The 16,323-nt window shown below is 42.1% G+C and overlaps 1 protein-coding gene across 9 annotated transcripts in view; it reads left to right on the forward strand.

The window, feature by feature from the left end:
* The window catches only part of TRIO (trio Rho guanine nucleotide exchange factor), a 322,942-nt gene that overhangs the window by 165,160 nt on the left and 141,459 nt on the right, over positions 1 to 16,323 (forward strand). For all 9 annotated transcript variants that reach the window (XM_068236605.1, XM_068236606.1, XM_068236608.1 and 6 more), the window contains exons 24-28: positions 5,050 to 5,116; positions 9,674 to 9,783; positions 10,914 to 10,983; positions 12,266 to 12,355; positions 15,804 to 15,896. In XM_068236605.1, coding sequence (XP_068092706.1) covers positions 5,050 to 5,116; positions 9,674 to 9,783; positions 10,914 to 10,983; positions 12,266 to 12,355; positions 15,804 to 15,896 — 430 coding nt within the window. The remainder of the gene's footprint in view (positions 1 to 5,049; positions 5,117 to 9,673; positions 9,784 to 10,913; positions 10,984 to 12,265; positions 12,356 to 15,803; positions 15,897 to 16,323) is intronic.

Here is a 16,323-nt window from a genome sequence, read left to right on the forward strand (position 1 = left end):
TAATTCTGTCTGCTTTAAAAGATTGTGTACCGTATATACCGTGTATAAGCTGAGTTACCCACTTTTCAGACACCAGGAAAAAGTGATTGACTCACGTATAAACCCCCTCCCCAATATAGCCCCCTCCACAGTAGCCAGATGTTCCCCCAGTACAAGTCCTCCCCCTTCCCCATAGCTAGATGTGCCCCAGGATCATACAGCTGTGTCTCAAGAAGCCACTAGATGGCTTCATAGATGTGAGACACAGCGATTGCCACACAGGAAGAGTCCCCGATCATTGCACTGCTGACAAGTTGCTTGCACGCTCGACTCTACAAGCCAGGGGACACAGGTAATCTTGAGCAGCGCACTCTGCACACCATGTTGCAGGGGATGGAGGGCACGGGCACAGCAGGGAGCCAGCTGGCAAGAGCAGGATCACTAGTGCAACAATCCTTATGCTCCTCTGCCAAATAACAAAATACACCATCTGTTCCACTGACTCACATATAAGTTGATGGGGTAACTTTTAAGCACATTTTTATGCTGAAAAATTGGCTTATACGCGAGTATATACAGGATAATTGGAAACTTAAATTATTTATGATGACCAAAGGTATTAATTGTACTTTGATTTCTTTAAGATGTTATCTAAACATTCAGCGTTAAAATGCAAGAAAGTAATTTTCAAATGTTCAAAGCATTCAGACAGATAACTTGACATACTGTGTGAATTAACCACTTGAGGACCACAGTCTTTTCGCCCCTTAAGGACCAGAGCCTTTTTCTCCATTCAGACCACTGCAGCTTTCACGGTTTATTGCTCGGTCATGCAACCTACCGCCTAAAGGAATTTTACCTCCTTTTCTTGTCACTAATAAAGCTTTCTTTTGGTGCTATTTGATTGCTGCTGCGAGTTTTACTTTTTATTAAATTCATCAACAAAGAAATGAATTTTGTCAAAAAAATGACTTTTTTAACTTGCTGTGCTGACATTTTTCAAATAAAGTAAAATTTCCTATACATTTGAGCGCGAAAGTTATTCTGCTACATGTCTTTGATAAAAAAAAAAAACCATTCAGTGTATATTTATTGGTTTGGGTAAAAGTTATAGCGTTTACAAACTATGGTGCCAAAAGTGAATTTTCCCATTTTCAAGCATCTCTGACTTTTCTGCGCACCTGTCAGGTTTCATGAGGGGCTAGAATTCCAGGATAGTATAAATACCCCCCAAATGACCCCATTTTGGAAAGAACACATCCCAAAGTATTCAGTGAGAGGCATGGTGAGTTCATAGAAGATTTTATTTTTTGTCACAAGTTAGCGGAAAATGACACTTTGTGACAAAAAAAAGTTTCCATTTCTTCTAACTTGCGACAAAAAAAAGACATCTGCCACGGACTCACTATGCTCCTCTCTGAATACCTTGAAGTGTCTACTTTCCAAAATGGGGTCATTTGTGGGGTGTGTTCACTGTCCTGGCATTTTGGGGGGGTGCCTAATTGTAAGCACCCCTGTAAAGCCTAAAGATGCTCATTGGACTTTGGGCCCCTTAGCGCAGTTAGGCTGCAAAAAAGTGCCACACGTGGTATTGCCGTACTCAGGAGAAGTAGTATAATGTGTTTTGGGGTGTATTTTTACACATACCCATGCTGGGTGGGAGAAATATCTCTGCAAATGACAATTGTTTGATTTTTTTTTACACACAATTGTCCATTTACAGAGAGATTTCTCCCACCCAGCATGGGTATGTGTAAAAATACACCCCAAAACACAATATACTACTTCTTCTGAGTACGGCGATACCACGTGTGACACTTTTTTGCAACCTAGGTGCGCTAAGGGGCCTAACGTCGTATTCACAGGTCATTTTGAGGCATTTGGATTCTAGACTACTCCTCACGGTTTAGGGTCCCTAACATGCCAGGGCAGTATAGGAACCCCACAAGTGACCCCATTTTAGAAAGAAGACACCCCAAGGTATTCTGTTAGGAGTATGGTGAGTTCATAGAAGATTTTTTTTTTTGTCACAAGTTAGCGGAAAATGACACTTTGTGAAAAAAAAACAATACATATCAATTTCCGCTAACTTGTGACAAAAAATAAAATCTTCTATGAACTCATCATACACCTAACAGAATACCTTGGGGTGTCTTCTTTCTAAAATGGGGTCACTTGTGGGGTTCCTATACTGCCCTGGCATTTTACGGGCCCAAAACTGTGAGTAGTCTGGAAACCAAATTTCTCAAAATGACTTTTCAGGGGTATAAGCATCTGCAAATTTTGATGACAGGTGGTGTATGAGGGGGCAAATTTTGTGGAACCGGTCATAAGCAGGGTGGCCTCTTAGATGACAGGATGTATTGGGCCTGATCTGATGGATAGGAGTGCTAGGGGGGTGACAGGAGGTGATTGATGGGTGTCTCAGAGGGCGGTTAGAGGGGAAAATAGATGCAATCAATGCACTGGGGAGGTGATCGGAAGGGGGTCTGAGGGGGATCTGATGGGTAGGTGTGCTAGGGGGTGACAGGAGGTGATTGATGGGTGTCTCAAGGTGTGATTAGAGGGGGGAAATAGATGCAAGCAATGCACTAGCGAGGTGATCAGGGCTGGGGTCTGAGGGCGTTCTGAGGTGTGGGCGGGTGATTGGGTGCCCGCAAGGGGCAGATTAGGGTCTAATCTGATGGGTAACAGTGACAGGTGGTGATAGGGGGTGATTGATGGGTAATTAGTGGGTGTTTAGAGGAGAGAAGAGATGTAAACACTGCACTTGGGAGGTGATCTGATGTCGGATCTGCGGGCGATCTATTGGTGTGGGTGATCAGATTGCCCGCAAGGGGCAGGTTAGGGGCTGATTGATGGGTGGCAGTGACAGGGGGTGATTGACGGGTGATTGACGGGTGATTGACCTCTGATCAGGGGTGATAGATGCATACAGTACACGCGGGGGGGGGGGGGTCTGGGGAGAATCTGAGGGGTGGGGGGGTGATCAGGAAGGAGTAGGGGGCAGATTAGGGACTAAAAAAAAAATAGCGTTGACAGATAGTGACAGGGAGTGATTGATGGGTGATTAGGGGGGTGACTGGGTGCAAACAGTGGTCTGGGGGGTGGGCAGGGGGGGGGGGGATCTGAGGGGTGCTGTGGGCGATCAGGGGGCAGGGGGGGGGGGGGAAATCAGTGTGCTTGGGTGCAGACTAGGGTGGCTGCAGCCTGCCCTGGTGGTCCCTCGGACACTGGGACCACCAGGGCAGGAGGCAGCCAGTATAATAGGCTTTGTATACATTACAAAGCCTATTATACCAAGTACATGCGGCGATCCGGGTGCTAGTAACCCGCCGGCGCTTCCGAACGGCCGGCGGGTTACAGCGAACGGGGGCGGAGCCAGTCCCCGGCGGCTGATCGCGTCACGAATGATGGGCGTATTGCGGTCGTTTGGGCCCGGACTTTGCCGCCGCCCATCGGCTGGGGGCGGTCCTTAAGTGGTTAATGTGAGCTGGCCATTCACAGGTTGAAAAGTCTTTGGTAGAAATTGGCTATATATACAGTATCAAATAAAGCTGATTTAGTGTAGCCACAAGGTAAGCAGATTTAGTGGTGTTCATTTCCTACAATAGAGGAGCAACCATGTTGTTTTATGTACAACCACAATTAAGAGTCTTCAGGAAGGACGCATTTTCAACAACTGTGTTCTGGTATCAGCAGTCACTGAAGCCTTTTACTTTTAGACAGAGTGTGGAATGGTTTGAAGTTGTTAATTTTTTTTGTTGCTGCCTGTATCCTTTATTTGTGAAGATTTCCTGTCTCAAACACAAAAACTAAGATGGAGGCTGGCACGTCCAAAAAAAGAAAAGCTCTTTTATAAAAAGAGCTTTTCTATTTTTGGACGTGCCAGCCTCCATTTTTGTTTTTGTATCCAGTTGGGATCCCTAGGTGCGATGATCTACAGAGGCTTGGGCACCCTTATCCCTGTTGCATGAGTGCCACTCTTTTTACCATTGTGCAAGCTGTCTCAGAAACACTACAGCAGGGGTCTCAAACTCAATTTACCTGGGGGCCGCAGGAGGCAAATTCAGGATGAGGCTGGGCCGCATAAGGAATTTCACAATCGCGGTGCATGGCCGCCTCTGCCCGCCCCTCTCACTCTTCCTTCACAGAGAGGGGCGGGGAGAGGCGGCGATTGACGTCAGGAGGGGCAGAGCTGAAGCTGAAGGCTGCACCTTCCAGGAAATGCCGGCGGATTGCCCCCCGGGCGATTTGGGGGCTCTGCAGCCCTCGTTTAGCGTCGGGGATGCGGTGGATTACTTGGGAGCACTGAAGCGAACTATAAGGAAGCTTTTGCCGGCGAGGGCTACAAAATATTGTATCGAGGGCCGCAAACGGGCCGCGAGTTTGAGACCCCTAGACTACAGGAAAAGGAAGTCACATACCTGATTACTGCCACTTAAACCAATGTCCCCACTGAACAGTTATTTCCAGTTCTTGTTTATGGGACAACTGTGAAATTTTGAGATAAAAATCACTTTGCCTGCTTGATATCTGTCATATGTAGGTAAAAGCTTTCCAACAGGGAAGCATACAGCTCAAACACAGCTTACAGTTGTTTTAACTATTTCTCATGTCATCCAATTTATTTATTTCATTTTTTTACTAAATGAGCTATACCATGAAATAATGAGATCAATTAAAGAATTCAAGAAAATGTGACCATTAATTAAGAAGTAACACCCCTCTTTAGGTTTTGTATGGCATAAGTTGTGTTTTTTTCTCCACTTGAATGATATGTAAACTAACATGGTTTGTGATTCTGAGCACACGGCATGAGGTGCACATTGTAGTGTTATGTTAGGGCCGGTTCACACTCGAAACGCAAATCAGTGAGAATGATTCCATAGGGATTAGCAGCAGCGATTTGCTGATCACCAGCAATCAGCAAATGCCCAAGTGTGAGCCAGCCCTTACTGTTATAGTATATGTTTGACCAAATGCAATGCAAAACAAAAGTAAAATTTTCTATAAAGATTCTTATTTAATAATTTTCTTAACTTTGCTCTTTTTCCCTTTGTATTTAAGGTATATAATGGCTGAGCTTATTCAAACAGAAAAGGCTTATGTGAGAGACCTTCGGGAATGCTTGGATGTAAGTTACATAGTTACATAGTTATTTGGGTTGGAAGAAGACATAAGTCCATTGAGTTCAACCAGAGAACAAAGTACAACACCATCCTGCTCCCACACATATCCCTGTTGATCCAGAGGAAGGCGAAAAACCCTTACAAGGCATGGTCCAATTAGCCCCAAAAGGGAGAAAATTCCTTCCTGACTCCAGATGGCAATCAGATAAAATCCCTGGATCAGCATCACTGAGCGTTGCCTAGTAATTGTAGCCATGGATGTCTTTCATCGCAAGGAAAGCATCTAAGCCCCCTTTAAATGCTACTCATCCGCCAAGCTTTTATATTGCCCTCTGATGTATTTATACATGTTAATTAGATCCCCTCTAAAGCGTCTTTTCTCTAGACTAAATAAACCCAGTTTTCTAACCTTTCTTGGTAAGTGAAACCTTCCATCCCACGTATCAATTTTGTTGCTCATCTCTGCACCTGCTCTAAAACTGCAATATCTTTCCTGTAATGTGGTGCCCAGAACCGAATTCCATATTCCAGATGTGGCCTTACTAGACAGTTAAACAGGGGCAATATTATGCTATCATCTCTAATTTTTATTACCCTTTGAATGCATCCCAAAATGTTATTAGCTTTAGCTGCAGCGGCTTGGCATTGAATATGATTATTTAACTTGTTGTCGATGAGTACTCCTAAGTTCTTCACCAAGTTTGATGTCCCCAACTGTATTCCATTTATTTTGTATGGTGCTAGACCATTGGTATGAACAAAATGCATGACTTTACATTTTTCAACATTGAATTTCATCTGCCATTTATGTGCCCATATATCCATCCTATCCAGATCCTGTTGCAAGATGTCCATATCTTCCTGAGAGTTGATGATTCTGCACAATTTTGTATCTGCAAAAAATAGCAACATTGCTTTTTACTGCATCTACTAGGTCCATTAATAAATAAATTGAAGGCCACTGGACCCAGTACAGACGCCTGTGGGACCCCACTGCTAACAGTCACCCATTTTGAGTTGGTCCATTAAACACAACTCTTTGTTTTCTGTCCATTAGCCAGTTTCCTATCCATGCACACAGACTCTTTCCCAGTCCTTGCATCCTCAACTTTTGCACCAGACTTTTGTGGGGAACAGTGTCGAAGGCCCTTGCAAAGTCCAAGTATATCACATCTACAGCATTCTAAATATCCACATTAGCATTTACTACCTCATAAAAGCCGAGCATGTTAGTAAAACAGGACCTGTCTTTAGTAAACCCATGTGCTGATGCTGAGAAATAAGATTATTTTCTACTATGAAGTCATGTATAGTATCTCTTAGTAACCCCTCAAATACAGTGGGTTGCAAAAGTATTCGGCCCCCTTGAAGTTTTCCACATTTTGTCATATTACTGCCACAAACATGAATCAATTTTATTGGAATTCCACATGAAAGACCAACACAAAGTGGTGTACACATGAGAAGTGGAACGAAAATAATACACCAGTCCAAACATTTTTTACAAATAAATAACTGCAAAGTGGTGTGTGCATAATTATTCGGCCCCCTTTGATCTGAGTGCAGTCAGTTGCCTATAGACATTGCCTGATGAGTGCTAATGACTAGAGTGCACCTGTGTGTAATCTAATGTCAGTACAACTACAGCTGCTCTGTGACAGCCTCAGAGGTTGTCTAAGAGAATATTGGGAGCAACAACACCATGATGTCCAAAGAACACACAAGACAGGTCAGGGATCAAGTTATTGAAAAATTTAAAGCAGGCTTAGGCTACAAAAAGATTTCAAAAGCCTTGAACATCCCTCGGAGTACTGTTCAAGCGATCATTCAGAAATGGAAGGAGTATGGCACAACTGTAAACCTACCAAGACAAGGCCATCCACCTAAACTCACAGGCCGAACAAGGAGAGCGCTGATCAGAAATGCAGTCAAGAGGCCCATGGTGACTCTGGACGAGCTGCAGAGATCTACAGCTCAAGTGGGAGACTCTGTCCATAGGACAACTATTAGTCATGCACTGTACAAAGTTGGCCTTTATGGAAGAGAAGAAAGGCATTGTTAACAGAAAGCATAAGAAGTCCCGTTTGCAGTTTGCCACAAGCCATGTGGGGGACACAGCAGCCATGTGGAAGAAGGTGCTCTGGTCAGATGAGACCAAAATGGAACTTTTTGGCCAAAATGCAAAACGCTATGTGTGGCGGAAAACTAACACTGCACATCACTCAGAACACACCATCCCCACTGTCAAATATGGTGGTGGCAGCATCATGCTCGGGGGGTGCATCTCTTCAGCAGGGACAGGGAAACTGGTCAGAGTTGATGGGAAGATGGATGGAGCCAAATGCAGGGCAAACTTGGAAGAAAACCTCTTGGAGACTGCAAAAGACTTGAGACTGCGGCGGAGGTTCACCTTCCAGCAGGACAATGACCCTAAACATAAAGCCAGGGCAACAATGGAATGGTTTAAAACAAAACATATCTATGTGTTAGAATTGCCCAGTGAAAGTCCAGATCTAAATCCAATCGAGAATCTGTGGCAAGATCTGAAAACTGCTGTTCACAAACCTAAATCTAATCTGACTGAGCTGGAGCTGTTTTGCAAAGAAGAATGGGCAAGGATTTCAGTCTCTAGATGTGCAAAGCTGGTAGAGACATACCCTAAAAGACTAGCAGCTGTAATTGCAGCAAAAGGTGGTTCTACAAAGTATTAGATCAGGAGGCTGAATAATTACGCACACCCCACTTTGCAGTTTTTTATTTGTAAAAAATGTTTGGAATCATGTATGATTTTCGATCCACTTCTCACATGTACACTACTTTGTATTGTTTTTTCACGTGGAATTCCAATAAAATTGATGCATGTTTGTGGCAGTAATGTGACAAAATGTGGAAAACTTCAAGGGGGCCGAATACTTTTGCAACCTACTGTAGTTTGCATACAACTGATGTTAAGCTTACAGGTCTATCATTTCCTGGATCTGATTTTTTGCCCTTCTTGAATAATGGTAAAACGTGGTCTGTATGCCAATCCACTGGGACTCTGCCAGTTGAAGGAGAGTCACAAAAGATAAGATAAAGGGGGTTATCTATAACTGAATTTAATTCCCTTAGTACCCGAGGATGCATGCCATCCAGGCCAGGTTCCTTGTCTATTATTAATTTATTTAGTCTTGCCTTCACTTCTTCCTGCGTGAAGTATTTAATATTACAGTTGGAAGATTGAGACTCTTCTGCCTCTGTAATTTGCAACACTGATGTTTCCCTTGTGAAGACAGAAGTAAAGAAAGCATTTAATAACTTTGCCTTACCTTGGTCATCCACCACTGAGTTCCCACCCTCATTCTTTAGGAGTCCAATACAGTCAACTTTTTTTTTTTTTTTTTTTTTTTTTTTAGAGTTGATGTACTTGTAAAACTTATCGTAAGAGAACAGAGGCGCCAGCAGGATAAAAGGTAATAAAAATTTTAAAATTTGCTGGGAGGCAGTGGTGGACTTACCTCCGGAAAGCAGACTCAAAATACTGTCTGAATTAAACAAATAAATTTATTATTGGTACCCCAAAAGATGCAACGCGTTTCGCAGGCACAGCCCGCTTCATCAGGCAATAAGATAGGGGACAAACAGTAGCTCGTCAGTAGCACGAATGGCACCTCTGTGACAGAGGTGCCATTCGTGCTACTGTGCCTGCGAAACGCGTTGCATCTTTTGGGGTACCAATAATAAATTTATTTGTTTAATTCAGACAGTATTTTGAGTTTGCTTTCCGGAGGTAAGTCCACCACTGCCTCCCAGCTAATTTTAAAATTTTTATTACCTTTTATCCTGCTGGCGCCTCTGTTCTCTTACGATAATACTGTGTCCTCCCCTGGTGGAGGGGTGACCTACCCCTACTTTCCTGATCTACAGAGAGTGACATCTTAATCCTGAGTGAGGACAGGTCTAATCTCCTCACCTGCATCTACAGTGGTTGCCTAAGAGGTAACTTATGTTTGTGAGTATATTCATCTCACACTTACATTTATCCACGGTTTCCAATACATACTACACTATATTGAGCTCTCGGTGTCTCCTATTTATATACTTGTAAAACTTATTTTGGTTAGATTTGATATCGCTAGTGATTTGATTTTCAGTTTCAATCTTTGCCAGCCTAATTTTCTTTTTTAGAGCTTTTATTGCACTCCTTATAATTGCTGAGTGCAGCCTCGGTCCCCTCCTGTTTTAGGACCTTATAGGCATTTGTTTTCCCCTTCATTTTATCTCTAACCTTTCTATTCATCCATAGATGCCTTTTTTTATTCCTAGATATTTTGTTTCCATATGGGATATACATACTACAATATTGATTGAGAATAAGTTTAAAAGCTTGCCATTTCCCTTCAGTGTCCTCCTCTTGTAGTACATTATCCCAGTTCCCCAAACTTAGTGCCTGTCTGAGTTTAGATTTTATGCCTGACCGTTACACTTTAATGTGTTACCCTAGCCAACCTTTCAGTAGTTGTTTTCAGGTTAGAATTCAAACCAGAATACATATACATGTTTGTTTTTTTTGTGTTTTACAGACCTACCTGTGGGAAATGACAAGTGGTGTTGAAGATATTCCTGCTGGCATTGTAAATAAGGAACATATCATTTTTGGAAATATGCCGGAGATTTTTGAGTTTCATAATAAGTGAGTACTTATGATTAAAACATAAAGCATCTGTTGCAAATCATGGATTTTTATACATGATATATCAAACTCTGAGATTATGGAGACTAGTGCATAATTACCAGTGATTACATACTACTATTTCCAAACTCTTGGTCAGGTACCACCAACAGGTATTGCTGCCTATTAACTTTTGCTTGAAGGGAACATGATGTGCGAGTCAAATGGATGCTGGCAGATTTATTACCTTGTAAACAATACAAGTTGCCTGGCAGTTCTGTTGATCTTCTTGCTTCAGTAGTGTCTGAATCTCAACCCTGAAACAAGCATGTGGCTAATCCAGTCAGACTTCAGTCAGAGCACCGAATCTGAATGCTTGTTCAAAATCTTTGGCTAAAGCTATTAGAGAGGTTCAAGGGGAACAGCCAGGCAATTTGCATTTTTAGAAATAAATATGTCAGCTACCTCATCCTTCTCACCTCAGGTTCCATTTAAGATCAGGAAAGAAAATCGGCAAGGTGGTTTAAGTAGACTGTTCATCAAATAAAAAATAAATTGCTGATAATCTGTTGAAAAGACCACTTGGCAAAGTTTTTTTTTTTAAAGTTTTCAGGATCAGCTTTATCTACCTATCAAGGTTTTTTACCAATTATTATTTCAGATTCTTACATTGTTGTTTGTAAATACTAACACCGCCACTTTAAATATTTCCTAGCAGAACAGACTTATTGTTTTGTCAATCTGCTGCGATTATTTGGTTAACCTCAGAAAAGTAGAGTTTAAACCTCTCTTTAAATTTGCATAATAGCCAAATTTCACCTCAGTTGACCAAAGGATGATGCTTCGAAAGACAAATATTTTATTCCTTAAGTCGTTTAATGCCTTATCTTCTAGATTCTCACTAGATAAAGAACGTATGAATCTGTAATGCTGAGAAGACATCATGAGTTTTTTAGGCAGGTAGTCGGGGATAAGTATGGAATTTTGTAAGATCTGAATCCAATAGATGTTGGCTGGCTGTATTGCTAGTTGAGATACATTTTCTGTTTTATTTGGTCAATTGCTTGATTAACTATGGGGATAATTAAGTTTACACATATATGATGCACATAATACTAGCACAGAATCTAAACCCTTATTTTTTTCTCCAGCATTTTTCTCAAAGAGCTTGACAAGTATGAACAGTTGCCAGAAGACGTGGGACATTGTTTTGTGACTTGGGTAATTATCCATTTAATCTGTACTGGCATGACAATTATACAGTGTTTTTTGTTCATAGCTTTTGTAAGAGGGACCAGTTTATTATCTTTACACCTCAAAAATGAATCGTTCGAGCGATCAGAAATTCTGATCGGCTTGTTTGTGCCCATCAACTGAGATTATTTACAATCGATAATGAACGATTATTAAAAAAATCGTCTGATTGAATTTTCGTCGAACCAAAATTTGGATTGTCTTGTTGGTCGTGATAGATAGGAAGTGATGATTGGTTAGTTGATGGTGTAGTGAACGATTTTTCGTCCGATCAGAATTTCTGACCGCTCGAACGATTTTTCACTAGAAATTGGACCGTTAGTGGCCACCTTTAAATAGGTGCTCATTCGCGTGTAGGTGCTGTAGCATTTACAGTAGCTGATATGGATTTTGGCAAAACTGCTACAGTGTACTACTGCATTCATTCACAATGGCACATCCTTTTCCTTTCGCTCTCTTCTTCCATCTTTTCAGGGTAGCTTAAAGGGAAGGTTCACACAGGAGCCAAAAAAATAAAAATCCAAATCCACTTACCTGGGGCTTCCTCCAGCCCGTGGCAGGCAGGACGTGCCCTTGCCGCGGCTCCGCAGCCTCCCGTTCTTCTTCGGTGGTGCACCCGACCTGGCCAGGCCCGGCTGCCAGGTCGGGCTCTTCTGCGCTCCAACGTGCGTGTCACTGGTGCGGTACAGCCCGGAGGACGTCCGATGACGTCAGCGCGCCCCCGTGAGGCGCATTTTGGAGCACAGAAGAGCCCGACCTGGCAGCCGGGCCTGGCCAGGTCGGGTGCGCCCCCGGAGAAGACCGGGAGCCGTGGCGAGGGCACGTCCTGCCTGTGGCAGGGCTGGAGGAAGCCCCAGGTAAGTGGATTTGGATTTTTATTTTTATTTTTTTGGCTCCTGCATGAACCTTCCCTCTAAAATATCACTATTCAGTATTATAGAAATGTTTGGCAGTGATAGTTTTACGTTACCAGTTCTAATGGTAGACAGTAAATTGGAGTGTGTGTGGGGGGGGGGGGGGGGGGGGTACAGCTTGCCAGATATTTAAAGTGAATAACTGTGCATGAACTAAGGTGATCAAGACCCCCAAGAAACATTCAAGTACTCTGTGAAGAATGTAATGGTGAATACAGGTTACTTATATACAGGAAGCCCAAAGGTGAACAAAGTATAATAAACTGTATTTCACAGGTCACAGTGTGCAGACTTCTAGATTCTTTAACAGTAAAATGCTTTGTCTCTCATTTCAGGCTGATAAATTTCAAATGTATGTGTCTTATTGCAAGAATAAGCCAGATTCCACCCAGTTGATCTTGGAACAAGCAGGGCCATATTTTGATGTAAGTACTGTTTTATGTGGACTTTAATAGGTTTCATCACTACATCACTATCATTACTAATTTCCCAAAAGTTTAATGGAATAAAATTTTGTAGTGGAAATTATAAGAGTGGGATACAGTATTTCAGAAATGTAAATGAGGATGCAATGCATTCTAACCTATGGGGTATTTTTCAGCAAGCCAAAATCTGCATTATAATTAAGTATTGGGGGATGTATCCTTAACTAGTTATGAGGTACTCTAAAATATATTCACACTAGCTGAGACACTGCCTAAAGGACGTCCAAGGTGAAAATAAACTGATTAGAAAAACAATTGTATCTATCCCTCTTCTCCTAAAAATGACTTTTTTTTTTTTTTAGATATCCCACAGTTTTATCTTATATTTAAATCTGTTTTTTAAGGTTTTACTGTTTCATTGTCTCTGCTCAGACACGTTCACTGAAGTATGCCAGAGCTGAAATCTATGAATTATTGACCCTTTTTATCTCTTTTCTGCTCTCAGAAGCCATTTACTGACAGGAAAGTATTTTATGGCTGTAATTACCTATCAGTGAGGGTTATGCTATAGTCTGACCCTGTCCGACTCGGTCCCGACCCGGACAGAAACTGTCACTTTCATACCTGATGTTTAACTATTTCAGGCAGAGAAAAAAGGAACACAGCCTAGTTATTTGTGTGCTTGGCACTCTACATACACATCTATCTCGTCATGTCATGTCACCTCGGTTGTCCTTTAAGGCAGTCCTTAGTCCTGCGATTTCTGATTTTTGTGATTCTGCATTTGTGATTTCTTTTCGGTTATGAATCTTCTTTTGTTGTTTATTTGTGCAGTTTTTTTTGTGTGTGCAAATTTTCAGAATGCAATTTTTTTTGTGCATACCAATGAAGATAAAACTGCAAATAACACAAAAATTCTATTATATGTGAAAGTGGCCTTAAGCTCAGTGATATTAAATACAAATCTGTAACTATCAGTAGACACTGGGAAAATGCTAGTGCTTGCTTTTGCTCACAACACTCTTTATGACCTGTCTTGACAGCGGTGTAGGTAAAATAATAATTTAGTGCCTTTTACTCCAGGAACAAATGTACATTTTATACATATGCATTTTAAATAATTATACAATTTTTACTCCTTTAAGCTAACAGAAAATATTTTCTGGTCATTTCTCAACAGTTCTTGAAGTATATGTAGCTTACAGAATCTTATGTTTTTTGATAGTTGTCCTTTAAGTTCTGGCAGTGATGGGGGAAGTACGGTAGTTAGGTGCAGTGTGGTTCTTGAGATAGAAATGATGTAAGTGTTGGGCAACTGTTCATGCAGTGAAAGTTTTTCAGTGCTGTGTGTATGGAAGTGTGAGGTGTGCAGTTGTGTAAATCTGTTTGTATCTGTTGAATGTATATGTATTCATGTGTTTGTGCTGTATGTACATGAACAAGTGTATCGCTGAGTATTTATGTCCCTGCTGAGTGTTCCCAAGACCTTCATAACAGTAAAAAATAATTACATGATTTCTCTTTGAGCATAACAACGCTTGCATTGTAGAGACAGGTAGTCACCGGTTTGGAATACTTATTGAATATTGTGTTCTCCTAGAGCAGGGCTGGCCAATAGATCGATCGCGATCTACCGGTAGATCGCGACCGCCTTCCCAGTAGATCGCGGCCTCATGGCCGCGTCTCATTAAATACCTGTCTATACCTATACTGAGGGCACATATACCTGTCTAACCTATACTGAGGGCAAATATACCTGGCTAACCTATACTGAGGGCACATATACCTGGCTACCCTATTCTGAGGGCACATATACCTGGCTAACCTATACTGAGGGCACATATACCTGGCTACCCTATTCTGAGGGCGCATATACCTGGCTAACCTATACTGAGGGCGCATATACCTGGCTAACCTATACTGAGGGCACATAAACCTGGCTAACCTATACTGAGGGCACATATACCTGGCTAACCTATACTGAGGGCACATATACCTGGCTAACCTATACTGAGGGCACATATACCTGGCTAACCTATACTGAGGGCACATATACCTGGCTAACCTATACTGAGGGCACATATACCTGGCTAACCTATACTGAGGGCACATATAACTGGCTAACCTATACTGAGGGCACATATACCTGGCTACCCTATTCTGAGGGCACATATACCTGGCTACCCTATTCTGAGGGCACATATACCTGGCTACCCTATTCTGAGGGCACATATACCTGGCTACCCTATTCTGAGGGCGCATATACCTGGCTAACCTATACTGAGGGCGCATATACCTGGCTAACCTATACTGAGGGCGCATATACCTGGCTAACCTATACTGAGGGCACATATACCTGGCTAACCTATACTGAGGGCACATATAACTGGCTAACCTATACTGAGGGCACATATAACTGGCTAACCTATACTGAGGGCACATATACCTGGCTAACCTATACTGAGGGCACATATACCCGGCTAACCTATACTGAGGGCACATATACCCGGCTAACCTATACTGAGGGCACATATACCTGGCTAACCTATTCTGAGAGCACATATACCTGGCTAACCTATTCTGAGGGCACATATACCTGGCTACCCTATTCTGAGGGCGCATATACCTGGCTAACCTATACTGAGGGCACATATACCTGGCTAACCTATACTGAGGGCACATATACCCGGCTAACCTATACTGAGGACACATATACCCGGCTAACCTATACTGAGGGCACATATACCTGGCTAACCTATTCTGAGAGCACATATACCTGGCTACCCAATTCTGAGGGCACATATACCTGGCTACCCTATTCTGAGGGCACATATACCTGGCTACCCTATTCTGAGGGCAAATATACCTGGCTAACCTATACTGAGGGCACATATACCTGGCTAACCTATTCTGAGGGCACATATACCTGGCTAACCTATACTGAGGGCACATATACCTGGCTACCCTATTCTGAGGGCACATATACCTGACTACCCTATTCTAAGGGCACATATACCTGGCTAACCTATACTGAGGGGGGGGGGGGGGGGGGATGGGGCGCGCTAAGCTTAGCTTAGCATTTGCAATGTTGGTAGATCTCCTGGCCTCTGCAAATTTTATAGTAGCTCGAGACCCGAAAAAGTGTGGGCACCCAGTTATGGGGAATTATGGAATTTGCCTGATACACACTATGCAACTTCCTGGCAGATCCACAGGTCGAATCGATCATTTCCGACATATCCAATCTCCTCCTGATCGATTTTCAGATCATTACTATACAAAATTGATTGCACTATCGATTGGGAGCAGATCGAACATGTCAGAAATTGTTTCGGCCTGTCGATCGGATGGAAAGTTGCTCCGTGGGTACCAGTGTTTACTTTCAATGTTTTTAACAAAATGTTATTGTAGTATTGTTGATTTATTTTTCCAAATTGTGTTTTCCCAGGAAATTCAGCAGCGTCATAAACTGGCAAACTCAATTTCTTCTTATCTTATTAAACCCGTGCAACGCATAACAAAATACCAACTTTTACTGAAGGTTAGTATAAGGGAATGAAGAAGAATCTGATATCTTATGCCGTATTTTGTCTATACAAATTGGAGGCAAACTTGTGATACTTTTTGCAGTCCCACATGCATTTTCCATTATTTCACATTAAGTGAGGTTCTAGGGACATTGGTTAAAGTGGTCATCAGCATACATGCAGAAAAGGCTATGTGACAATGATATAATTCTTACGGTAAAGACTTCTAAAGCGTACATAAAGTATATACCGGTAATATTGCTGGCTGGTGAGCACTATGCCTTCAACACCCGACCCTAGGTATATTTCACTGTAGTGCCCCTTTAAAGGAAAGAAAGCTTATAGATGTATGGCCACCATAACTGTTTTGTTGCTAGATTTCCAACATTGGTTAATGTGTACTTTATATTATATTATACATAGATTGTCTACTGAAGGTAT

Source organism: Hyperolius riggenbachi, chromosome 5, assembly GCF_040937935.1.
Source record: "Hyperolius riggenbachi isolate aHypRig1 chromosome 5, aHypRig1.pri, whole genome shotgun sequence".
Classification (NCBI taxonomy): domain Eukaryota; kingdom Metazoa; phylum Chordata; class Amphibia; order Anura; family Hyperoliidae; genus Hyperolius; species Hyperolius riggenbachi.